This window comes from Paramisgurnus dabryanus, chromosome 18 (genome assembly GCF_030506205.2).
Source record: "Paramisgurnus dabryanus chromosome 18, PD_genome_1.1, whole genome shotgun sequence".
Classification (NCBI taxonomy): domain Eukaryota; kingdom Metazoa; phylum Chordata; class Actinopteri; order Cypriniformes; family Cobitidae; genus Paramisgurnus; species Paramisgurnus dabryanus.
Genome location: NC_133354.1, coordinates 24,424,108 through 24,451,732, shown reverse-complemented (window position 1 = coordinate 24,451,732; position 27,625 = coordinate 24,424,108). Strand labels below are relative to the sequence as shown.

Here is a 27,625-nt window from a genome sequence, read left to right as displayed (position 1 = left end):
CAATCCACCTTTTTTTTAAAGTCATCTAGGGTATCCCTTCAAATCAGCCAATCACAGTCTGTTGCCATGCAGGCGCTCATTCATAAAGAAAAGCAGCATGGCCTGAACCATTACGCATACGCTGTTAGCACCACAAGCACGCGCTTATTTTTGATACCTGGCAATACCCAATCTAAAAATCATACACGTTTCAATAAATTATTTATATTTTATAGTAAAGAGTAGTGGCAGCAAAATCACTATAAAGATTGAATTAATCATTTTAATAATAATATAAATTTGAATTAATATTATAAACATATTACGTATTACATATTACACTGTATCGTAAATTAAGTTTTTCTCATCACTCATAGAAAATACACTATTTACTATGGTAAACTGTAGTACAATTTTGTTTCTTTACTAAAGTGAATACTATAGTATACCACAGGCACTACTGTAACAATATACTTCACTAGTAAACTGCTGTATAATTAATGATATAGTAAATGTATATACAGTATTCTTCACGTGGGTTACCACTTATCAGCTACTATCGATAACACGCAAATTATTGTTAAATATTGTTTTGGGCTTCTTTAAATGTAATTCAGACATAAATGAAGTGCTCATTCATCCAGAATAACAGTGATGGTTTGTAAAACGAGCCACGTGCAAAATTTGACAGTCACGTTATGAATGCGTCATGTTCACCGCGCCCTCGATTTCCCAAGAACTTTGAATAATAGCGTTTCAAACATCAAACACGCACCAGACACACATTGCGCCTCGTGACTAACACACACAAAATAAAAAGATGAGGAAACACGCGCTCTTTGACTTCTTCACAAATAGGAACGTTCCCTCCTCAGAAACGCGATCTGGGCGTGGCTACAGGAGCTCTCTTTCCGGATGATTGGCAGGTAGCGAGACAGCGAGGACGCGCTCGACATGCAAATGTGCCGCGCGCAGCCTTTAGCGGCTGCCCATGTGGACGGACACCATGCCTTGTTGTTCTCCACGCCCATTGGTTCCCTCGCATTGACATGTTTTAATCATGCGCTAATGTACTGCGGGCTAGAGTCGGCGCGAAAACGCGGAACGTGGATTCCGCGTCGTTTCGCTTCATTTCCTCCTTATTACGCTTTAGTACGTAAACGGAAACACGTTTAAAAAGGCGTTTACTTCGAATAACTTCATTCTGTAAAACTCCATAACTTAAATAACCATTTTGATCCCGCTTCTCTCCACGTTGACTCCCGATCCCCTCGCCCCGTGCTCCAGCGTGCTCTGCCCTACTTTTTAATCACTGATAGTATTAGGGAGGAGTAGCGCTGACGAGGGCGGACCTTGAATGGTATGCCTGTAGACTTGTTGTGTTTTCTGTTACTCCAATCGCCATCTTGTTGCCAGTGAAGTAATGTGTTTCTGATGTATTTCGGGAGCGCTCTGGATGTCTTATGACTGCGTTTGGAAGCAAGTGGATTATACTGTGAATAGTCAACCACGCGTATCCGCACCGGGCTTTGCATACAACGTTAAATTCTGAATAGGAGCGCACCGTGTCGGTGTTTAAAATGAGTATCGATACTCTATTGGAAGCGGCCAGGTATTTGGAGTGGCAAGCCCAGCAACAACAGATTACACGTGGTAAGGCGGGGGGGAATGAACTGCCGGGGGGAATCGTTTGCTTGCAGATCTACAGAAAATGTGCCTTTGATTTATCCCTGCATATATTGCTGCCTGTTTCATGCATACTATATATAATAACTACAAAGATATTTTAGGGTTTGCAAATAAATATGTATTATTATATTAATCCCAGTGAAACGAGCTCTGTCTCAAAGGTCATTTACGTGGATTTCCACTCTTTGTAGGGTGCAGTCTTCGTGAGTGGGGCATAATTCTCTCACTCGGTTTCCGGGTTAAATCCGTGCTATATTTAGTGTGCTACTATACTCACCCATAGCTCTGCGGTGGGTGGTACATTAACCCCGACAGATATACTTGTACATGGCGCGTCTTTTCTTTTCACCCATATAAAGTTACACATTTTGCAATGATGTCGGGCTGTGTTGAATTATGAAACAACTGCACACCATTTAGTAAACGTTTAAAACGTTGAAATGAACGGTCTTATTGCTTATCCCCTGGGCGGTGGCAATAGACCAAAGGTTTTTTTTACATAATGACATCGCCGAGTGGTTATCTCATGACTTTTAAGACCAGCCTACTTTTCCCGTCAACTTCCTCAAAGTCTTTACGCACATTCTCGGATCTGTAATCGGCCAACACTTAAACTTACAGTCATGTGTGCGTTTTTACGCACGAAACCGATGGGGTGTGTATTTTTCATGCTGTGAATGCGCGAGGGCTTTTTGTTTCATTCTCGAGGCGACGTGTCAGTTTGGCCACACCCACTGCAAATACCGCGTGCTAAAGGGCCGCCCACTGCAACCACGTGCGCGCCAGACCCCCCCTCCCTCTATCGCTCTTTATTCTTGTTGAAGACAACCCAACCCACCCGACTAGCGCATGTCACAACTGGGGAGAAAATAGGGCAACGCCACCCTCCCTCTTTGCAGAAGTTATATAATTATACATTTTTAATGCATGCTGGGTGTCTGCAGACTGAGACTACAGATTAATCGGTGGTTAAAAAAAGTGAAACGCGTTTGTTGGCACAGTTTGAATAAATCTGCAAGGTCGTCTTCTTCTTTTTTTAAAAGACCTTGTGCTAAAAATGCATAACATTAACTTAAGTATGCTGTAAATGTTTTTAAATACAACATAATGTATATTAAAGTATTCTTGATCATTTATTTACTACAGTTATCTATTTAATACTAATAAACATTCAAATATATGCATTTAATTATGCATTATACTACAGTTGAACAAACTTTATTATAGTAAATACTAAATTAAATACACGTTATTAGTATCTATTTATTAAAATAGTAATAACTAAAGTGTATTTTAATGTGGCTTTGGCAGATGCTTTTCTCTAAAGTACCTTACCATGCATTTATACATTTTATGAGCATGTATGTTCCCTGGGAATCAAACCCATAACCTTTGCTATGCTGTTCAAAATGAGCTTTAACGCAAAGTGAATTAAATAGTCTGTTCCTTTTTTAGTAGTATCATATTTACTTTCACTTGCTCTGTGAGCTTTGCCGCTTGTTTTTCTTTAGTCTGTGACAGATTGTTTCGGTTTATATTGGGAGTTAAGGAAGGTTTGACTAATCCTCCTTCTTCATTCATTTAATATTGTACATAATGGCCATATTTAAATAAGGGTTATACACATCAATGCATGCATGTATACAAGCAGCAATTCAACATTTATAAACAAATTTCAGTTTTGCCAACATTTCATTTTTTATTATTGCCCGAGGTGTGAGGACCCTATTTTTCTTCAAGGAGTTATTATTATATGTTGTTTTTTTATCCTTATTGGTCCTTAGGCTAAATTTACACTGCAAATCTTGATGCCTAATTTCGATTTGTTTGACGACCCACTTACATCATCTTTTAAAAGCGACTCGTATCCGATATCTGCATTTACACTGAACACTTGGCAAAACAATTTAAGGTACATACTGACCCGGAACAGCTTAAACCACAGAGGAAGTAAAATGTTCAATATGCAATAGACACAAACAAAATGATTAAACATTTAAGATTATATAGCTTTATATTTCTGTAACAAGACATAAAACTTTAACATCAAAATCTTGTCGTCATTTGCCAGCGTCGCATTTTCAATGACGCGCAACACGTCTTGGGATGAGGATATACGATCTGTCCGCTTACATTGCAGACGTGAATGTATCTGATTCATATCCGATTTATTTCCCCATATGAATGAGGCCTGAAACCGATTGGAGAATATCGGAATTTAAGCGCTTTTTTCCTGTTTACATGTGAGTCACATCCAATCTGTGCCACACAAGTAGGGGTGTCATGATTCTCCAAATACTCGATTCGATTACATTTTCAATTCTAAGGTCACGGTTCGATTCTCGATTTTTACCTTTTTTTTTTTAAAACACAAAAATGTTATGCCATTTTTAGACTAGACTTTAATGAAATATAATATCTGACCTTGAACCCGGAGATGCCCTGCCATGTTAGTTGTGCTGCCAGTGGAAAAATGGTACACGCACATACATGATAAAACGAAACTTTCTGTCAGATGAACATTCCTGACAGTACTTTGCACCTTGTCATTTAAACGCGAGCGTGAGTAATGACAAGTTTATATGGACGCGAACTAATATTATGTCCGTGTCCGCTGCTTGTGTTGTAAGTAAACATGCTGCACAGTGTTTTGTACATGTTTGATTTCTCTGAATTTTCAGCGCAATTGATGAAATAAGATTGCACAACTTTCACACGCTTGCAAAATGAAACTGCGGAGATCAGCCGCTTTAGTTTTATCAATGAAAGGCTACAAATAGCGCTGTACACCGCGTGTTCGCGCCACAAGTCATAAAAGACGTAAAACATTGTGTTCAGTACCTCAGATAAGATACTGTTCAAACACATTCAACCACATGTGCGTTTACACTACAAAAGCTTGGCAAGGCGACCGGACATGACATGGGGGCGTGGCAGCATCGACGATTCCATTTTTGTTATTCGAAGTTGTGACTTAATTTCAATTTATTTTGATTTAAAATCGAAATCGTGACACCCTTACACACCAGGCAAAAAAAAATCGAAATGGAGTCACTTCAAACATGCAATGTAAATGCGGCCTAATGCTGTCTACACACCAAACACGAAGCATCACGTTCCTCGCTCTAGATTACTTGCAGGATTTAACCATGCCATGCAAATTTTTCGCTTGAGTTGAATATTTTTAATTTGCACCAAGACGCGTTTAATGTGAATATCGCGTGTTTTTGCAGCAATTGCATCGCCCAATTCTCCTCTTTCGCATTACCCTGCACAAGTTTAAATCTATTAAGTCTATCCGCATTTGCTTTGTATGTAATTTACTTGCGCAAATCATTTAATTTGCTTTTTGTGTGTGCGCCCCGTAAGTCTAGTTTGGTTATTCGTAACTTTTGCTGTTTTCTGCATTATTCTGTGTAATATAATGTGTGTGCTACATTACTAAACTCGCTGTATGTCGGTGAACCTCTTCAGGTTACTTTGTCACAATTACACATTTTCCACGTTTATCACCGTGTCACACTTTTAGCTGTCATTTAAGTGTCCTGTGGACCACCATGGTATCCCATCTGTTGTCTAATGTCTCAAGAGCTTTGCATGCTTATTTCTGGAGAGCATTCGAGTGCACTCTCATAGTTGAGTTATTCCAACACAGAGCTGTTCAGAGCTTATTAGCTCGGCTATGTAATGTTTGCACAATGACACGGTTCACTTCAAGGGTTTGAGAGCGAGTTTGAACCCATTTCCTGTCTGCATGATATTCACTTGTATTAAGTATGTGTTCAAATGTCAAGAGTGAAATGAAACGGCGTCACTGCGTTTCACTTTCTGTTTGTCTGTTACATGATGAATTTGACTTCTGGACTGGATCATTGTGAAACTGCTACATTTTACAATGTTTTGCATTCCTGCTTATGTAGGTGAATGTCTTGCTTTGAACCGCAGTAAAGACATGTTACAGTCTGTGGTGTGTTCAGTGTGGTGCAAATGGCACTGCTGGACCAAAGACAGCCCAAATCACACATGAAAATTCAAACGTGGATCTGTAGTCGTGACTGAACATGGCTTTACAATAGATCCACCTGTCAATCACGCGAATCGCCCAATGGCGACGTGAGTTCACGCTGCAGACGCTGCAGCCCAGCCTCAGATTTCCCAGGACAGATCTGCTCTTCTGTGTGACGTCAGTGATCTAAAGCTGGAGATCAGTCAAGTGTCTTACCGGGGCTTCTCTTTTAAAGAGACAGCACACCCGGTATAGTTAGCTTGCAGTACAACGTTAGTCGTGGGATAATGCTCCCTTGATTTGCATTACTGTTAAAAATTGAGGCTTTGGTTCCATCAGAGGTGTTATGTGTGAACGTCACGTGCAGGTTCGTAATGCATTGTATTGCAGAGTTTTCTGTAAGTGTGCTGCTGTAGAGACGACCACATCTCATTATTAATTTACAACATGGCAGCTTCTTAGACAGAGCCGAGACATCAGAGAGAAATGCTAATTATTTTTATGACTAATGCGCTAATTTGCTATCGATCCTGCACGCAAAGAATAATCCAGAAACTCATTGTAAAGCTATAGCTATGAATTAGATTCTCAGACTCATTGCTTGATAATAAGTATTTAATAATGAAATGCCAGTGGAAAGCAATTTGTACAGAGATATGGCATGCATATTTAAATTCATGAAATATTAATTTCGGCGTGTATTAAAACGCTCTCCTTCAAGTCTGAAGAAATTAACAGCAGCAGAAAGTTAAAACCGAGTTGAGAGACATGAAGCACTAAGCTTATGTGACAGTCAGTGCTTACTACAGATCGATAACTGGAGAGCAGGTTGTCTAATATAACTGTGCAATTTAACGCCAGCAAATGAGTTTGACAATTTTTTTACAATGACAAATAAATGAATATAATTTTAATGAAGAATATTTAATAGTAACAGACATTTGATAGAAGCAATAAAGTTAATTTAAAATAGCTATTACTCACTTTTATGTGCTTTAAGTTTTCGACACAGACAGACAAATCTTTGGTTTGCACCGATTACATACGGACTTGTAGCTTTACTGTTTGTTTCTTTAAGAGACATGAACTTGGACAGATATGGCCATGGGCAATTCATCTCTACATCTTCAGATTCTGCCGTCCTGATGCTTCATCATGGGCATTATAATATGAGTGTCGACGTTACCCCTGCATGTTTTGTATGTAATGTTCAGACGATCTCCGCAAAGACGTGTGACGTAACAATAGATGGCGGTGAACAATTGCTGCTCTTTGCTAAAAGGCATTGCAGAGGAGGCACAACTTTCCATCGCATAGTACCCCACAGTTTGGTTTGGGTCAGGTCGGGTCAGCTCACCTCACTTTGGCGTGGTTAGCTTTTCCATCGAGTTTAGTATCACTTCGGAGTAAAGGGCGATTTATAGTCGTGCGTAGGTGCTACGCCGTAGCTACGGCGTAGGCTATCCGTAGCCTGTGCGTAGCTCTGCGTAGCCTGACGCGCACCTCACAAAATTCCTTACAGCGCGTCGGCTCTACGCGGACCGCAAGCTCTGTGATTGGTCCACCAGAACCCCTCCCGTCAGGTAAAAAAACTGCGTCATAGGTATTTCCGATTGAGACGGTGAAAACAAAGATGAGCCAAGTTGAGGAGTGATTTAACTCAAACTGCAACATAAGTCGCTGTTTATTTACTTCCATCATTGCTGGTCTTCTCAAATTATACACAACAAGTTGCTATTTCTTCTTCGTTTGTGGGTTAACTTGCTTAGCTTCTTCTTCTCTGACGACTTCTGCTGCTACTGTGGTTACACGCGTGATTACTGCCAACCAGTGGTTTCGCGTGTGTTTGCACGTCGACGCGGACGGCGACGCACAAGTATAAATGAAAACTGACGCGGAACTTACGCCGTCGCTGCTACGCCGTAGGACCTACGCACGACTATAAATCGCCCTTAAGAGGGATTATAGGCGTGTCGTTATATTTGCGCTGCCTACTGCTGTGACATCATACAAGTGAGAGAGTCGTTGTACATTCTCATACATTGAATTATTTCTCAGTCCGCAACAAAATAAAAAATTGACCACCACAAACAGATGTTTGCACATTGCGTTTATCACTACCTCTGTCTCACATGACAGTTTCTGTACAAACATCGGTGGCGTCGGTCAACGCGCTCCGCTGAGCATAATTTAAGTTGCATTTAAGCATATATGTGGATGTGCGCGTCACGAATGTCCCGCCACAAACTGCAAGTCTGTAAAAAATTGGTATGGTGTTCCTTGTTCTCAACCTGTGGATGTTTTTCATCACCAAAAGGGAGTTTGGGAACTTATAGCAGAGCAGAGATGATAACAGGTTTACTCGTTGTGTAAGTTAGCATGAAGGTAAAGCTAATCATTTTCATTATAGCGATGACGCTGGTAGTGACGATTCTCTCAGACCAATCAGTGATCTACAGTGCTTTGCATCACGTTTTGGTATCAGCTCGGGTCACTTGGAACCCTGACCGAGGCTATTCTAAAAATAGTATTGGGTACTACGTACTGCACCCAGTGGAAAAGCTCACAAAAGTAAACTGACCCGACCCAAACCATGGGGTACTATGCAATGGAAATGCGCCAATAAAATTGTAGTGTCTGGTTGCACTACACTGCTACTTGCTGGAAAAGTATTTGAATACTGTTTAAGCTACACCGTTTTAAAATTAACTAAACTACTGTAAACCAACAGAAAAATGTGTTAGTAGAGTTGCTACTTGTAGTTAGCTACTCCCAAACACTGATTTTGGAACTGTTGGCTGATCATCTCATCCCCAAATATTGGCTGATATGTTGGTCTGTCACTATTTGAAATCATAGGTGCCCCGGCCAGGTCAGGTGGTCTTTCTGTGTGGAGTTTGCATGTTCTCCTTGTGTCAGCGTGGGTTTGCTCCGGGTACTCCGGTTTCCTCCCACAGACCAAAAACATGCAGGTTTCTCCCTCCCCAAACCTGTGTCTGAATAAACTTGTGTATAAATGAACCAGTTCTCACCATGAATAAAGCCATAAAGGCTGGAATGGCGTAAAGAATAAAGAAAAAAAGAAATCATTGGTGAGAGTACACACATATTATGTGACCTGGTTAAAGTCTCAATCTTATTTTGAGATTAGGAGCATCAAAATTTAAATACAATTTTTTATGTTATATTTTCAAAGAATGTTCTTTACATTATAGGATGAATTTTATGTAGAAAAAAAGGTTTTCACACACATACATTTTCTTCAATAAATGATCAAGTGCACATTTATCCTTTGCAAGGGCGTAACATTAATCTTAATCCATTTCAATTTTATATCCTACAGAGGAGGAGGAACGTCGAGAGAAGACCAAGCTGTCCCGTGAGGCCGAGCAGAAGCTCTTAAACCCCATAATCCAACCTGTCCAAATCAACCATGTGACCTGGACCGAAGACTTGTGGCCGCAGCAACATCACCAGCATCACCCTCCGGTGGTCCCGCCCCCTCCGCTCCCACCACCTGTATCCATCGCTGTCATTCCCATCCCGGTGGTCGCCGCCAACCCTGCGGCTCCTTCAATACAGACATCTGCACCTCTTCATGCGGCTTCACCCCTGCCAGTGGTCACGCCCTTGGCCACAGCCCTCTCTCCACCAGCAGCCCCTCTCCTCAGCCCTAACGGCAAGGACGCCAATTGCCCCCCACCACAACAACAACAACAACAACATTGTCACTTAGTTGCACACATAAAAGCGGAAGCCAACAGTTTGCCTCAGACCAACAACAGTCCAAAACCGCAACAGACACAGGCGTTGCTGCAGCCGTATCCAGCTCCCATTATCACTGCTCAACATCCGCCCCAGCAACACGCCCTACTACCCCAGCCGGCTCTACCCCAGCCCTCGCTGGGCCAGGTGCAGTCGAACCAGCCGCCCAGGACTAACGGAGCGTTTGTGGATGATGCACGCAGCCTAGATGGGAAAAGGAGGCCGGGAGGGTGAGCAAAGAAATAATTTAAGGGCTTATAGTACAAAATGCACTTTTTTCAAAGATGTTAACAAAACTGGGTTGGCTATTTTGTTATACAATCGCAGTTTTATAAAGTGGGCTGCTTTTTGTACGGTGACCCAGGATGAATAATAACGCCATACTGTGTATTTGTAGGTCGCAAGTGCAGAATTGGATTTTCCAGTATTGGAAAAAAATCATGTTGAAAGGAAAAGTGAAAATTGTGTTACTTTTTATTAATCCTCATGACTTGGTGACTTTTGCTTGAACTTTCCCTTTAATGGGCACACGTGTGCAGGTGGCCATAATATGAAACTAGTGTGTTGATTCATAAATTTTTCCATGCGACCTAAAAACGTCAATATGTTTTTTTTTTATAGTGCTGGAACTCGAGAAGTTCACAACAAGCTGGAAAAGAACAGGTGTGTAGAGTTGTTTACTTTATATTTATTTTTTTAAACTTAACACACACCAGTTATTTAAATCATGGATATTTAATCCAGTTCAGTGTGTTGGCTCTGTATAATATACAGTAGGTTGTCCAGGTCGCCTGCAGTAAGTCAGAAATACACAAGCTTCGGTTGCTTTAGCAGTCAGTATGCTATTTCTTTATTTTGGCTTTAAAGCATTTGCCTAATGTGTAACAGCAGCAATGAAAATCATATTACAGAGCGATTGCCTGTTGGCTTCTTCATCACATCATATTCTCTGTTATTTCCATCACCAAAAAGCTTTACCCAGACATCTGCTAAAACTTGCACGAACTTTTGTGAAATGATCAATGCTTTTCTCTGTGTGTTTGTGTGTGTTGGCCACAGACGAGCGCATCTTAAAGAATGTTTCGAGACTCTCAAGAGGAACGTTCCTAATGTGGATGAAAAGAAAACGTCCAATTTGAGTGTCCTGAGGAGCGCCCTTCGCTACATCCAGGTAAATCTAACATGTCTGCTGTGGTTTAGTGTGAAAAAAAAGATCAGTCTATCAAAATATTAAAATACCAAGTGCATATTTGACTCTAATCAAAAGAGACAAATATAATTATAAGTAAAAATGAATGTCATTTTTATTGTTGTTAATGTATTGCCTATTACTTGTTTGAAAACCTCTATTGTGTATTGTAGATGTGTATGTACATGTACTGTACATTTGTATTACATTAACATGAATCAGTGATCAGTTTTTCAGAATCAGCACAGATGTAGGACAGATTCAGCACAATTTTTTGCCTGACTCATACTATAGGAAACATAGTCATTATTAATCTACAGATTGTGAAAACTAAAAGGAACATAACTCACAGCATGTGATGCAACACTGTCAGTCTTATGGCTTCAATATGCAGAATGGCATCAGGAGCAGAGCAAGAGATTTCTGTAAACTCCATTCTGCTCCTCCTTAAACAAGTTATCAAGTTTCATTTTGTGCATGCCTTCATATGAATTTAGTATACTTTTTGGATTTAGTATACTTTAAATGGATTTAGTGTGTTTTTATGGATTTAGATTTAGTTGGATATAGGGGTGGTTTCCCAAACATGGATTATCTTAACTCTTTGGCCGCCAGCATTTTTCATGATTTTCACAAAAGTTTAATGCCTTCCAGAAAATGCTCCTTTTTAAAGGGATAGTTCGGCCAAAAATGATATTAAACCCATGATTTACTCACCCCCAAGCTGTCCGAGTTGCATATGTCCATCGTTTTTCAGACAAACACATTTTCGGATATTTTAGAAAATGTTTTAGATCTTTCAGTTGATTAAATGTAATGTTACGGGGTCCACGACCTTCAAGTCCAAAAAAAGTGCGTCCATCCTTCACAAAATAAATCCAAACGGCTCCAGGATGATAAACAAAGGTCTTCGTGCGGTGTTGTTGTAGAAATATCCATATTTAAAACTTTATTAACGTAAATAAAGACCTTCCAGTAGCGCCGCCATCTTAGACGCGTCCGCATTCAGGATGAGAGCTTACGCAGCCTCTCGCCCTCCAAATTTGTCATACCTCACTAAGAAAAGTGCGTACACTACGCTAATACTCTCTCCTGAATACAGAGGAGTCTAAGATGGTGGCGCTACCAGAAGGTAGTTATTAGAGTTAAGACAGGACTAGGCCTTAGTTTAATTAGGAACTAGTTTTAACAAACATTCCTTACTAAAAACATTACTTGTGTGCATATTGAGGCAAAAAAGGGCACTTGTGTATTTTAAGATATGTCAGTGCAAGTTGTTTTCAGTTTGGACAGTTCTTACATTTATTTTATTCTAGGACTAGTCTAATCCCTGTCCGGGAAGCCGCCCCTTAGTGTGTTTTTATATATTTAGTATAATTTTATGGATTTTGTATTACTTATTGAAATTCGTATACTTTTATGGATTCGGTATAGGCGCAATCATCGGATGGGCGCGTGTTGTCGCAGTTCCTCGTCTGGACTGAACTTAACTTCCGGTTTGTTTAATGGTCTGGCTAGTGGCTAAACTGAACACTGGAACAAATACCTTGTTGAAAATAACTAATGTTTTGGTTTCATAGACAAGGCACATTAGCTTGGCTTATAATTATCGAGCTAAGCTAATACCGTTGAATATTGTAGGATTTTCGCTGGTAAGAAAGATAATAATTTTTAAAGTCGCAATGAAAGTAAAATAAAAAACTGTAATTTGTTTTGTAATATTGTGGTATTTTTTTACAAATTATTTATCTGTGAGCTTCATTCATTTTTAAAAATTCATGTGCCTTCATAATCTTTAATCAAAAATGCAAATCTCCTCCCCTCCTAAAAACGATCTCTCTTTACTTCTGGTCAAAATGTATGGCAGGTGGGCGGGGTCCGGGAGAATATCCCTGCGATTAGCAATTAGCAACACGACCCAACTTCAAATGATCCAATCAGATCTCGATGGACAAATTCAAATCCAGCCCCACCTTATTTAATTTCAGAGGCCGGTTTTACTCAGATACACGTCACCACGGGGAAAATTAGGCAATTGATACTTCCATTTTATGCCGACTTTAAGACATTATTAGGTAATTAAATAGATTTGAAATTGTTTTTCATTTATATTTAATTAATATTGACTGTTAGGCCAATGTATCATATTTACATATTAAATATATATTTTATATATATATATCTCCTTTGGAATTTAAGAAACTTGAAAACGATTGCTTATTTTGTTATGTTACTCACATTCCTGAACTGGTCAGTCAATGGTGTTACCAAATGGGAGCGTTTTCTTTTTATGGGGAGTTGCATGTCTTTAATTTTGTGTTAGTAGCAAAAACAAAATAACACGGATGAAAAGTAAATGACATGGTACATTAACAAGGGGAATAACATTCACAGTCCAATACTTGCTACTCGCTATACTTTTTAAACAGCTTCTTTTTAGTCAAAAGTTTGTATTTAGTACAGTCACACTGCATGTTTGGGAAGTATGACAGTACTCTTCCGTAAATAGATTTTTCAGTATTCCCACTCCTGCAAATATGACTCTTGCACAGAAATAAGTAGCCTACCTTTTTATATTTCTCCATAAACCTTCGAATAATAACCGAAAATCTGCTGTGATTGTAAATTTATATGGAAAATTGATATTTAAATATTTTTCATTTAATTCCAAATGAATCCTAAACTCGGCATACTAAATAAACCGTGAATAAAAAACAATATTCACATTAAAACGTGAATAAGATTCTGAACCAGTGACGGCTTGTGATTGCTCATCCGAGGGGTGCTAATTCAAAATAAGTGTTCGGAGTGTCATGTGTGTGTTTCCCTTTTTCAAAATATGTGTTCTGTGTGTCAAGAGATCCTGTGTGCATCACGTGTTTTGTCAAAATAAGTGCCTGCTGCACACGCGTGAAAACCGTTTATGACAAAAGAGACACAAAATACACACAAGACACTCCCTAAACAGTAAACTCTGATTACACATGAGATTATGCGAGTATCTGGCAAACGTGAGCGTCTCTTTTATCATAAACCATTTAGACGCATCTGCAGCAGGCACTTATTTTAACAAGACACGTGATGCACACAGGAAAGCGCAGAACACATATTTTGAATTTGTGCCCCTCGGAGAAGTCACCAGCCGCCACTGTGGTGATTGATACCAATCCTGGTATCAGAATGATGTGTCCCTTGTCAGAATTTTGCTTTAAAGGCGTGAAAATAGTGTCACAATACAAAACGACAGATTGCATGGTGTATGGCAAAACATTTGTGGCAATAAAGGTTAATGTTTAAATGTGATCATGGCTACAGGTCAGACATGCTGTTATATGCTGAAGTTGAAACCCAAATCAAATTTTAGTATTTTATTTTTTTTAAACAGTCACCCACACACACAGTCATTCTTTGCTTATCTATACTGCCAGAATTGCCAAAATATCTTTACCTTAAGTTCAATGTCTCCTGTTTCAATTTTCAGTAGTAAGTTCAGCTTTTATATTTAACTTTTTTACTTAATTACTGACACATTTTTGCATGATTGTATTGGTGGTCAATGACAAAATTAAGGTTAACATTGTATGGTGCAAAGTCATTCTCTTCATTTTTATAGGAAAGCATTTATGTTGTTGCAGAAATCAGGACAAAAAGCATGGTTATGTTAATCACTTTTACCAACAGTTACTATAAATGCATTTTCCGTATGCAGAAAAATGATCTGTTTATATCTCTGTTGGCTAGTCTGCCAGATCTAAATCTGATCTCAAAAGCTGTAAAACCGATGTCAGTAATGATTATAAAGACACGATAAACGCAAATGTGGGCCGCCTCTTTGCACGCTACTGCCTCTTTAAGATTCCTCTCATGCCCCACCCTCACCCGCTCCCCGCCTGCTCCTGCATCCACGTGAGTCACGAGCACATGGCGAGCGTGAGCCCAGTGACGTCAGCTCCTCCTCTGTGCTTGATCATCCTACTCTCTCTCTCTCGCTTGCTCGCTTTCTTTCTTTCTTATGCCTACTAAAAACAATAGTGCTGAAAACGCCTTAAATACTGTTTAGTTGATGTGATGCATGGTTGTGTAAAGTAGGATACACATCATTGTTCATGTCAGTGTAGGTTTTTTGGGCCATAGTCTTGTAAAGCGTAACCATAGAAATGGCATTGAACAGAGCGAGTGGTCAGTAAACAGCAGGGAGTCTTTCTCCATGTGCTATGCATCAGTAGCCTAAATCTTGCTTTGTGGATTTTATGATTGCCCACTAAGTATGGGGTAATAAAACATAGACACAACAGGGCTGTAAGCTATCAGTTAACATTTTATAGCCACAATGTTGGACCCGTCACATCAATATTGATAAGTGTTCAATCAAACTGCCATAGCCATAGATGGTGGACTACAATAAATGTGTTTAAAGGAAGTGAAGGTTAAACCGGGATGTAAGGAAGCAGGTAAAGAGTGTTTTATTAACACAGTGTGTTAAGAGAGGGGAGCGGGAGGGAGTGCGAGAGCCATTGGGCTGTAAAACACTAGAGGTTGGTGTCAGCCAATCGCATTAGCCCTTGCCTCACTATTACACCTTCTCATCACCACGCTGCTCCTTCCCTGCTCTGTTGCCAAGGAGACCATGGCGGGTTCCAGCTGTTGCTGTGGTGATATCCTGTGGGATCTGTATATCTAGTCAGTGGGGATGTCTATTTGTTTTTTGACACACAAAAGATGGTATCCGTCAAAACTGACCTGGGGTCAGTCAGTGCCGGTTTTATTTGTGCTGTGGGAAGAGATAAATTAATTTGTTTTGAAGTCAGGTTTGTCCAATAGCTACTGTGTATATATGTAAAGTGTATACTTGTTTTACTGTGACGGTAAGCAGGGGAGGAAAAAAGAGGCAGTAGTTATTTTCAAATGTCAGTGTAGAATATGGTGGTATTCGTGTTAGATAGCTAGTAACATGTCAAGATTTTAACTAGCTTGCTTCTGTTGAATTGTGGTTTTTAGATGAGCTTGAGTAGCAAGAAGTTTCTAAGTTGTTTTACTTTGTTTTCTTTTTTGACAACCATGTATGTTTTATGTCTAATGATCAAATAATTGGATATAGTCCCTTCAGTCTAATGACCAGAATATTACAGAAACTCGTTTTGATCTGGGACAAAAAATAACCACTCCACAAACACCTAAGCAATACCAACCCTATATAACCCTAACCCTAAGACAACCACATACTATAGAATACCCTAGCAACACCCTGATAATCACCCAGAACACCCTAACAACCACCCAGAACAGCTTAGCAACAACCTCATACTCAGAAGACCCTAGCAACACCCTGTCAACCACACAGAACATCTTAGCATTTTGCTGATAACCACTCAGAAGACCCTAGCGATGCGCTGACACCCATAACACCCTAGCAACACCTTGACAACCACACAGAACATTCTAGGAACATGCTGATAATCACCCATAACACCCTAACAACACCTTGACAACCACCCAGAACATTCTAGCAACATGATGATAATCACACAGAACACCCTAGCAATGCCCTGACACCTAGAAAACCCTAGCAATGCCCTGACACCCAAAACACCCTAGCACCACCCTGACAACCACCAGAACACCTTAGCAATGTACTTATTACCACCTAGCAACACACTGGCAACCACACACAACACTCTAGCAACATGCTGATAATCACCCAGAGGACCCTAGAAACACCCTAACAACCACCAAGAAAATTCTAGCAACATGCTGATAATCACCCAGAACACCCAAGCAATACCCTGACACCCAGAACACCCTAGCAATACCCTAACACTCAAAACACCCTAGCATCGCCCTGACAACCACCAGAACACATAAGCAATGTACTTATAACCACCTAGCAACACCTTGGAAACCACAAAGAACACTCTAGCAACATGCTGATAATCACCCTGAACACCCTAGCAATGCCCTGACACATAGAAAACCCTAGCAATGCCCTGACACCCAAAACACCATAGCGAAGCCCTGACACCCAGAACACCCTAGCGATACCCTGACACCCAAAACACCCAATCATTGCCCTGACAACCACCAGAACACCTTAGCAATGTACTTATAACCACCTAGCAACACCTTGGCAACCACACAGAACACTCTATCAATATGCTGATAATCACCCAGAGGACCCTAGAAACACCCTAACAACCACTCAGAACACCATAGCAATGTGCTGATAATGACCCAGAATACCTTAGCAACGCTCTGCCACCATAATACCCTAGGCAACACCCTGACAACAACCCAGAACACCTTAGCAATGTACTTATAACCACCTAGCAACACCTTGGCAAACACACAGAACAACTAGGAGCATGCTGATAATCACCCAGAGGACCCTAGAAATACCCTAACAGCCATCCAGAACACCATAGCAATGTGCTGATAACGACCCAGAATACCCTAGCAATGCTCTGACACCCAAAATACCCTAGCAAACACCCTGACAACAACCCTGAACACCTTAGCAATATGCTGATACACCACCAAGAACGCCATGATAACCATCCAGAAAGCCTTAGCTATGGGCTGACAACCAGCCAGGACACCTAGCAACACCCCGACAACCACATGGAACACCCTAAACCAGTGGTTTTCAAACTGGGGGCCGGGGCTCCCAGGGGGGCCGCGAGATGGTGCCAGGGGGGCCCCAGTTTTATGACATTTTATAAAATACATTCATTTATCATGAATTCTGTGTAATTAAACCTAAAAAATAATAAGCCAACTAACCAACAGCACTACTAGGTATAATTTTATATGTTTTGTTTAATTAAAATATTTCATTTTAAAAGTGTTTTTGTCATAAATTTTCTTTCTGGGGGCCGCAAAAAATGCACTGTACACAAGGGGGGCCGCACGCTGAAAAAGTTTGGGAACCACTGCCCTAAACAACTGGCAGCGAGTTTAAATCCTACTTAAATCTAAAAATCTAGTTATTGGATTTGTATTTTCTATAAGTTAGTGAATGTATGTAATAAATAAAACTCATTGCTATGCATCGTAAATGCAGGAAATGTTAGGTGTTGTCTTGCATGTATGGCTTTGTTTTTGTTCAGTGTTAACCTGCTGTGTGAAGGGGGTTTAGTGCCAGACAGCCCAATCTGACTAATCCTGGATCAGGCTTCAGTAGGGCAGACTCTCTCTCTCTTTCTCTCTCTCTCTTGCTCTCTTTGTGTCTGCACTCTCAACCAACTGCACCAAACTGCATTCATATTCTCTTGATACTGTATCACTGGGTTATATAACCTCAGGCACACATGATTACCACCCTCCACCACTCCACAATTACACTATCAGCATGCACACTAACTGTCCAACTGCTTTCCATTTTTTGGCCTGTGCCCTGTCTGACTGCGCATACGTTCCTTCGGGGGCCTGGCCTGGCTCATGTTTGGTACCCAAAATGTTCGATCTGTCACACAGTTGCACATATAAGGTGAAGAAGGAAACTGTCTGATGTCGAAGTCATCACATGGTTTGACTCTGACAGATGGAGTGTGGAGCATAAACAGCTTTGCACCTTGGATAACTTGTTTCCTAAAATTGCATGCAACATATGTTGAACATGCTGTCACAAAGCAATAACACTATTGCGTGGTTGCACGCCCCCATTCTCATACGCACCTTTTTTTGAACGTGGACCATCATACCTGCTTCTGTTTCAAGGTTTTAATCGCCTAAACAGTTTGTTCCCGTTAGCCTGGTTTGATGTTTAACTGTCAGCTGACTAATGCAAAAAGTGGGTCAGCATGTGTGACTGACACATACCTCCCGTTTTTTTATTTTTTTCTTCATGACTCCACACTGTTGCTCTCCTTTAATGTTTTTCTTTCATTTAGGTCTTTTTAGTCACTAGATATTTGGCAGTATAGTGGTAAGGGCTGTTGAATTTCTTTAAAAAAACGGCTTTCGTGAGCCATACAAACGTATGCAAAGAATCAATAACAATAAAGTCCTTTTAGAGTAGTTTATTTCTCCGAGCAGACATCAGTCTATTGGCTAATAATCTCAAAATGCCAAATACTGCTATTTTATTGGATAATATAATTGATAAATGGATCATACTTGAAGAGAGTACCGTTAGGAGGAAATAAAAATGTGTAAGATTGAATGCCGATAAGCATTCATATGAATAAAGATGGTGACTTGGGTATTACACAGCAAATCCTACTGTAGGTTTGGTTGAAGAGAGAGTAATTTAATGTGTTTTTCAGACGTTAAAACGAAAAGAAAAGGAGTACGAACACGAGATGGAGCGTTTGGCACGGGAGAAGATCGCCACTCAGCAGAGACTCGCCGAGTTAAAGAACGATTTGAGCCAATGTATGGACGTCATGGAGATTGACAGGTTACTCAGACAGACGGTCCAACCCGAAGATGACCAGGCATCTACATCAACAGCATCGGGTATTGTGTTGTTTTTTTACTATGAATAATGCTAATCAGGGTTGCTTTGGAGTTTTAAAATTGTAAATTATTACAATTTTAAGTCAAAACTTTTTCCTAATAATAAGTGTGGCCATGCATTTAAAAATCTATTTACCTTTATCGATTTCCACTTTTCACAGAGGGCGAAGACAACTTCGACCAAGACGTAGATGAAGACATCCTCTCGTCCCCGCCCTTGTCTTCTGCTCCCAAACCGCCTGCGCCGCCCGAGCCCCGTGCTGCCATGGCTCCGCCCACCATCCTCTCCACGCACATCTCCATCCAACACAGACCGACCCCCCTGCCCGTTGCTTCATCCAACCAGCCTCAGCCCGCCATGGTCACCCCACAGGCAATCGCACCCGCGCCCCCTTCTCACATGGTCACCCCTCCTCAACCAACGGTCATCACCCATGCGTCTGTATCTCACGCCTCTGTCATCCAAGCCGTCAACCACGTCATCCCAGCTGGGCCTAAACACTTGGCACACATTGCGCCCTCTAATGGCGGCCAGCCTATCGGACACATCACCATGCATCCGGTTGCCCATCTCCCCGCTGCCATTTATCCACAGTCGGTGGCCGTCTCGCAGCCTACAGTGGTTGGGCACATCACGCACACGCTAGCGCACCACACTCACGCCCAAGTTAATGGCACTGCGACCCTGGCCCAGCAGGGTGCCATGGTGGGGAAGCCCACGGCGGTGGTCGCCCATCATCACGCCGGGCTTATGGGTCAGACGGTGCTCAATCCAGTGACTATGGTAACAGTACCCCCCTTTCCCGTCAGCACGCTAAAGCTGGCCTGAAAGTGAAAGACTTCAGCATCGGTTGAAAGAGCTCTCTGTGGCAAGCCGCAAAGCGAGCAGCAGAGACTGAAGATGAAACACACGAGCTAGATGATAAAATCCCATTTAAAGTTTCACTACATCAGTAGGGTTTCATTTAGGGGATCGTCCTCTGGCTGTGTGAGGGAAAGGGGCTTGCGTGCCTTTGGCATGCAGCTTAAGATATGAATACGTGTAATGCACTTCTTTAACTAAATTATGAGATGGGTGCCAGTTTTTAGTAATGTGAGTGCTAAAACAAATCAAATCTCTTCTTGTTCCCACTCTATTTCATGCTATACTTTATGTAATTGCTCTGAAATACAAGGCAAGCAGTCTGAAAATGATCGAATGTTTCGCAAAAAAAAAAAAAAAACAGTGTTAATGAGCGCTTAAAAGGTCAAAATATTGGAACCGTGCAAGGGAAACATTTACTGTGTTACCATTTTTAACAGGGGCTTTTAAAATCTCTTTAAATAGGGCTTTTGAATCAAAGCAGGCAGGCAGACATTCAGACTTCGATTAGATCAAGTTTCTTCAAGTTGTCTTGGTACACGAGAGAAAACGTCAAGTGCCTGAAACCCCGAAATTGAGGCCAACTGTGCCACCTGCTGCCTACACGATGCAACGATATTGGATTCATGCTGCGCAGATCCAGCAGTGAATGACATCATAGTACCACGAGAACACAGCGTTCGAATCGCTCTCGCGGTACTTTGAAATAATGCTCGGCGCTGCACAAGTCACACAAAGTTCAACAATTTCAAATCTGATAAAGAAACATAAGCATCTAATTTCCCGGAAATCGCACTAAATACTACAATAATTATACTTATTATGCGCAAATCACACTTCAAAGTGTAAAAAACGGTACACTGCATGCCGAGACGTCGGGCATATTAGCTTTATTTTAAATTAGCTACATTAGCAACATACAGCACACACTCGTGCTCACACAAAATAACAAATTTGTGCGCACGTGTCCGGTGCTGTCCACACTGTGTTTATTGCATTGCCCAGACGCGTTAATTTGCCGTTTTTTCATTTATAATTGATTGTGTGAATTGTCGTGTAGTTGGTGGCTTGTGTATAAGCATTTGGCTTTAGGAGGTTTAAAAACCCTGCTGAAATAATAAAAAGCCGAAAACCAGCTTTACCAAACTGGGAGGACAAGCTAAACCAGATAAGACCAGCAGACCAGCTTAACTGTTTTAAGCAGGGACTCTTAGCAGTTTAATGCTTGTGTCACAAGTTCTGTTATTCTCACCATTGCTTTCTAAAGGCACACGCTTGGTCTAACCTGCACAAAGTTTGCTGTCTCGCTCTGTTTTCTCGTCCAAATGTGACAGTTTACTGCTAACGGATTGGTAAACCCGACGAAGTATGTGAATTGTTGCTTTATACTGTCACTTTCAAACTGAACACTGTGATTTCTGCTCCTATTATCATCACCCTGCTGCAAAACCCCAAAGCTGAGGTTTTTCTTAAATTTTCTGTTGTATGTGTTGACTTTGCCATCTCCTTTTTGAGGATGTGAAGATAAAATGATACAAGCTGTGCTTCACAGACTCACCCAACAAACAAAAATAGCATAACATTTGTGAAATTTATTAGTGTGTTTTTCTTTTTAATATATGTGTATGGATGGATGTATATATGTGAGGTATATGCACGCATTCACGTATAGACGGTTTTACGGTGGCTGAAGTTAACTTCCGATCTGTGTATGTTTAACGGGCTGGCTAGTGGCTAAACTGACCTATGGAACAAATACCTTGTTGTTTTGGTTTCCTAATGAAAGATGATCGGAGACCGTGGGCAAAGGTGAGGCAGCCAGACAAGAATTCAAGGATCTGGAGCTAACATTGTATACATTAATTTAAAACAATAACGTTAGCTCGGTGTAGTAGTTGATACGCTTTAGCAGATGTCTACCAGAGGTTAAGTTTGGGCCACAAAAGCCATTTATGTATGTTGTAGTTGAAACCGTCTATATGTGTATGTATTTTTAAGATTATACTGATGCCTCGTTTCGCATGTAGATTTCAGTTTCTTGTTGGTTTAAATGTTAACCCCCTCCCTCTTTCATTTTTTGGGACCATGTATCATACTGTATGATGTGGGCGGGACCGTTAGACCTCATTCTACATTGATATTATATATGAATATATGAAAAACGGTGCATTTTCCCTATGGAGAAAGTTTAAGTTATATATATCGCCTGTACATTTTGGGCTGCATTAAGATCGAATTGTCCATCATGTTTAACTGAAATAATAGTAATACGACTTATAAAATATGCTAGATTACTACAAAAACATAATGACGATTCATAATAAATCTTATGACATTTACAAGTCAGTTGTATTGGTCTTTTTTCATAGGTAATACAATATCGGGTCATATTTACAACAACAAGTAATGTGCTATACATCCACAATTTTTTTTTTAAAGTTCCAGGATAACAGTTCACAAAAAAAGATTTTACCTGCATGTTGAACCTACACATCTCTAAACATATGTCCATCATGACCATATTGAAATTAATAGATAAATCTGTTGCCTTAGATTTGCAGTGTTGTTTTAATGTCCATGATGCATCTGTTCTTGAATCCTTTGCAAAACCTCCTGCATTTGCCGCAGCTGCAGAGATGATACAAACATTGAGATTAATTTTAAGGAAATTAAAAAAGTAATTTAAAGATTACAAAACACACATGTAAAAATATGACATTATAATAACATACTACTATGACTGCAGTATAGGTGACACTGTATGCAGTATGCTAATTTCTCTATGCACATGATATCTTACTGACCTACATTTACAAAAATGTTTTTTCATACTGCATAAAAAACTGCTAATGCAATATCCCACAATGCATTTCACATTACAATTTAAGATCACATCAGATGACTTGATTAGACCAAAAAAATATTTTATACACAACCCTGAATTCAACTGTTTCATTATTTTTCACTATTATACGTATTGCAGTGTATTCTGCACAGTAAATAGTAATCTTGTATATTATATTCCAAAGACAGAAGACACTGGTCTAATAGGCTTTATGCCCAGCTGCACTACTTCCTGATTTTCAGCCAGCTCCTTGTTTCCTGTCTGCCATTATTGGACAAACTGATTAATCCAGGTGTGCCTGACCTCATTAGTCACAACAACAATAATCAGACACACCTGGATTAATCAGTTTGTCCAATAATGGCAGACAGGAAACAAGGAGCTGGCTGAAAATCAGTAACTAGTGCAGTTGGGCATAAAGCCTATTCCCAACAGAAGAAAACACTGGGAACTCCGCTTTACCTCCTCATCCTTTTCCCAAATGAGACGTTCAGTTTCACTGTCCACTGGTACCAGAGGTATAGGCAGGTCGGAAGCACTGTCTCTCAGCCGGTTACAAAGACTATCGGTAAAAATATCCATAAGGGAAACATACAAGGATAGATTATGCTCGAAACAGCAAAGCATCTCAGTATGTATACAACATCAATGTGATGGTACTAGATATGTTCACACAGTTACCACACCAACAATGCACGAAAATGAAAAAGAGTCTAAAAGACATTTCCTTTCATTCATCTTGTTCCTGTTAGTCGTAACCCATATTCGGAAGGTAATTGTTTTTCACTGAAATTGAGTTTTATTGCGGAGAAGGCATGGACATTTTTATAAACACCCTCGTGAGAAACTATTACCGTCCGAATAGAGCTTAATACTGTTATTAAATGAAATGTGTATCCTTCTGACCTGCGTTTCCTTTCCCTCACCACCATTTGGGTCATTTTCTGGATGCACTGAGCGCGATAATTTTCATAATGTGTTTCCCGCATCACATCCTTCAGGTCCTGCATGTGTGTGCGCACCAACATGTTCCTCAGCTTTAAGAAATCTGAGTGACTGGGGTTCTCCACTGAAAGAACATGAGGTAACACATTTACATTATCATCTGCATGCACAGGATTAGACTAAATTTGTTCTTAGACTAAATTACTAAGTGTTAAGATTGCTTTGACTCTATTACACTACAGTCTACAAGTACCTTCCACCACACCCCATGGATATTGGCGCCCTCTGAAACGCCTGCCATTGCTCTCAACCTGAATGTTACTGCCAATCACTGTAAATGGAATACAGTCCTGTAACAAAGCAAAGCCATAACAACCGTTACGGTTATAAACATAATATAAACATGAGATCACTGAGAAGTTTAAAGACCTTTAGTTCTTGGTGCTGATGTTTTAACTCCTCATCTTCATCTGAGTCACACTCGGGGAACTGATATATGTTGATGTCAAACCTCTCAATATCCTCACGAATCTAAAAGGGGACAACAAACCAATTCAGGTTTGACTGAGTATATACTTAAAGGAAAACACCACTCTTTTTCAATATTTTAATATGTTCTATATTCAACTTAGACAAATGAATACATACCTATTTATTTTCAATGCGTGCACTTAATCTTTGTACAGCGCGTCGTGAATGTGTTAGCATTTAGCCTAGCCCCATTCATTCCTTAGGATCCAAACTGGGATGAATTTAGAAGCCACCAAACACTTCCATGTTTTCCCTATTTTAAGACTGTTACATGCACAAGTAAGTATGGTGGCACAAAACAAAATGTGGCAATAAAAAAAAAAGAGAACTATATTGTATTGCGGAAAAACAATTTGCAGCACTTCAAGCTCGGCACGCAGTAACATCATCACTCCTGACTACTCCCCATCTGAATCAAACTTCCCTCAATATTGCTGCACCTGAGGTCAAACTGTTGCAAACTAAGTGCTCTTCCACCATACAATATAGTTCTCATTTTTTTAAATCGCTTAAAAAATCGCCACGTTTTATTATGTGCCACCATACTTACTCGTGTAACTACTCATGTAACAGTCTTTAAATAGGGAAAACATGGAAGTGTTTGGTGGCTTCTAAATTCATCCCTGTTTGGATCCAAAGGAATGAATGGGGCTAGGCTAAATGCTAACACATTTAATACACACTGTACAAAGATTAAGAGTACGCATTGAAAAAAGATAGATATGTATTAATTAATCTAAGCTGAGGTAAGAACATAGTAAAATATTGAAAAATGTTGGTGTTTTCCTTTAACTCAAATGTATTTACGGTGTTACATTGTTTTAAATAGCTTTACATGAAAATATAGAAATCACAGAAAATGGGGGAAACTAAATATTAAATTAAATACTAAATATTTAATAAAGTGTTTAGCATGTGTACACATTACTAATTTTTTGTCACACGTTCAGAAGACCATTTATTGTCAATGGGTAATAATGATTGCCTTTTTCACCAGCTACCACCACAAGTGTATTTCAGATCTGTGGAAAAAACACTAATTTGGGCGTGGGTGTGGTTTCAGCACAGATGGCGGACATGCACCAAGCGTTTGAGAGCAGAGAATCCTGTCGGTTTTTCCAAGATTTCAATAACTTCTTTTATTAACTTGCCATTTTTTCTTCATCCTAATTCAGCTGTGTGGTTAATAACACATTTTTCTGTGGTGTGACAAACTGAGAACAAATTTAATATTGGACTTAACACAGACTTTACAAATAAAATTATATAAGAGCAAAAAATATTTTTATAAGAACAGAGAATATGCAATAAAACCAAGAACATGAATGTAACATGTAATATTTGTGTATGCACACACACCTTCATTTTCATTTTTATGACTTCTGCTGCAGTCAGACTGTCGGCTTTGGCCAGCACGGGCACTATGTTGACCTTCTCATGTAAAGCCTTCATGAATTCAACATCTATCGGCCTAAGACTGAGAAAAGTGTTAACACAGCTATTAATATGATTGAGCCAAATGGCAAAATAACACCATTTCACGCTGAATTAAATTTTTTGAATAGTAGAAGACCAATATCAGATATTTCCAATGGCAATACTGAACAACTTTGTATGCCTGAGAAAAAAACTCACCCGTGGCCAAAAGGTGAGATGAAGTAGAGACAGCAATGCACCCGGTTGTCCTGAATGTTCTTCCGGTTCAGTCCGCTTTCATCACGAAAATATTGCTCAAATTGTTCATCGATATAGTCCAAAACTGGCCTCCAGCTACAAAGATAAAACCAAAACTCAACGAAGTTTAGACAAAAACTTACTAACTGATTGCGAACATTACTGTACAGACACAGTCGTACCTCTCTGTGTTATTGACAGCATCACCGAAGCCCGGCGTGTCCACAATAGTGAGTCTCAGCTTGACTCCTTTCTCCTCAATAGCCAATGTGTGTTTTGTGATCTCTATTGTCTGTGCGATTCGCTCTGTGTATAAAACATGATTTTTTCATTAACAATAAGCATTCTTCAAAATAAAGTTTAAAGAGTAACTAAACCCCTGGTGAGAGCGTGACTCCACCCACTGGCAATATTTGAAAAATGCTAGAAAAGTGGGCAGATCCCAACGAAGATAGAGGGGACGAACTAAGCTCGTATCAAGTGTGTGGTGAGATCGTAACAAGGGCGTGGTGAGCTTGAACCTGCTTACGTCACGAGTCATTTTTTGGACCCAACATCCAATAGGAAAATTCAACTGCAGTAGCCACCGTTCAACCTGAAGAGGGCAGCAATCAGACGTTTTTACACTATATATTGTAGTATTAAAACACTTTATATCCAAATGTCAAAAAAATTACTAAAATCAATGAACAGCACTAATAAAGCATCATTCTTACAGATCATTTCCTAAAAAAAGTTGGTTTAGGGTTTAGTTACTCTTTAAATAAAAATAAACCGTACCCTCTGCATTCAGCATCTTTCGGTCTTTGTAAAGGTCTGTGATGAAGAGACTGTTGACAAGTGTAGATTTCCCTAAACCAGACTCACCTGCAGCAATCAAAGACGAAAAAGTTAACAAGATTTGTAAGTCATATAAATACAGAATTGATCTCTTTATACAGAAGAAATTATAACATTACCAGCCACCATAAGCGTAAACGCAAACCCCTTTTTCACCGATTTTCTATGCACTTGGTTAGGCAGCGTGGCAAAGCCGACATACTCCTTATCTTGATCCTAAAGTGATCAGATATTCATGTAATTGTAAATCAAGTGACTTTATGTATTATTCACGACTTTCTTTTCATTTTTACATTACCTCGGCAGAATCATAAGGATCAAATCTGGCCCAAGGACTTTTCGGTCGAGAGGGGCTCAGTGGACACTCCAGTGAACTCATGGAACTGAGCTGACCACGGCGGGGTAACTCTGAGTCCGAGTCGAGAAGATTTCTGTTCCTGGGACATGCGAAACAGGCCGATCCTGGGGTTTGGGGAAGGGTGCTGCTATCTGACTCCCTGTCCATCTCACGTCCAGGGAAGGTGTGGCTGGGTCTAGGGGGAAGGTCTCTCATGGTATAGGCCAGTTCAGCATCCTCACAGTCTTCAATGGCTAAACTCGATATCTGCAGATACAAGAATAACATTTAACTCACTGCTTGTCAGAACAAACAGGACAAAACATTTAACAGATTCATAAATGCCAGCAAATGTCTGTCTGTGTATAAGAAACAGATTGTCCTTACAACAGAGTAGGGGTGACCCTGAATAGTTGATGTTTCGATAGGAGAAACCTGATTTGACTACCAATCTCACAGTCAAATTATCGCAGATGTGTTATAAAATGAGTATCCTCCAATTCTGGCTG

General features: G+C 40.1%; 2 protein-coding genes across 2 annotated transcripts; one reads left to right on the top strand and one right to left on the bottom strand.

The window, feature by feature from the left end:
* The first annotated feature begins 1,325 nt into the window (after positions 1-1,325).
* On the top strand, positions 1,326-22,267 carry mntb (MAX network transcriptional repressor b). The gene is made up of 6 exons (XM_065287418.2): positions 1,326-1,632; positions 9,018-9,669; positions 10,061-10,102; positions 10,499-10,610; positions 18,890-19,082; positions 19,244-22,267. The coding sequence occupies exons 1-6, from the start codon at positions 1,560-1,562 to the stop codon at positions 19,909-19,911; spliced, it is 1,740 nt and encodes a 579-aa protein (XP_065143490.1). The 5' UTR covers positions 1,326-1,559; the 3' UTR covers positions 19,912-22,267.
* Positions 20,290-27,625, bottom strand: septin4a (septin 4a). Its single transcript, XM_065287420.2, has 11 exons — positions 27,078-27,625; positions 26,899-26,995; positions 26,720-26,806; positions 26,122-26,245; positions 25,901-26,035; positions 25,625-25,742; positions 24,164-24,265; positions 23,988-24,084; positions 23,696-23,858; positions 23,252-23,351; positions 20,290-22,572 (listed from the first exon to the last, which is right to left on the bottom strand). Exons 1-11 carry the CDS (start codon positions 27,402-27,404, stop codon positions 22,513-22,515), a joined length of 1,410 nt encoding a protein of 469 aa, XP_065143492.1. The 5' UTR covers positions 27,405-27,625; the 3' UTR covers positions 20,290-22,512.

Bases quoted from the DNA above. Each gene is read 5' to 3' on its own strand.
- mntb (XM_065287418.2), top strand. From the start codon at position 1,560: ATGAGTATCGATACTCTATTGGAAGCGGCCAGGTATTTGGAGTGGCAA. The intron at 1,633-9,017 runs GTAAGGCGGGGG...TATATCCTACAG, and splicing joins GCAACAACAGATTACACGTG to AGGAGGAGGAACGTCGAGAG. The intron at 19,083-19,243 runs GTATTGTGTTGT...CACTTTTCACAG, and splicing joins ATCTACATCAACAGCATCGG to AGGGCGAAGACAACTTCGAC.
- septin4a (XM_065287420.2), bottom strand. From the start codon at position 27,404: ATGTTATTCTTGTATCTGCAGATATCGAGTTTAGCCATTGAAGACTGT. The intron at 23,352-23,695 runs GTCAGAAGGATA...TTTTACCGATAG, and splicing joins GTGAGGGAAAGGAAACGCAG to TCTTTGTAACCGGCTGAGAG. The intron at 22,573-23,251 runs GTAAAGCGGAGT...TCATCTCTGCAG, and splicing joins TTTGGGAAAAGGATGAGGAG to CTGCGGCAAATGCAGGAGGT.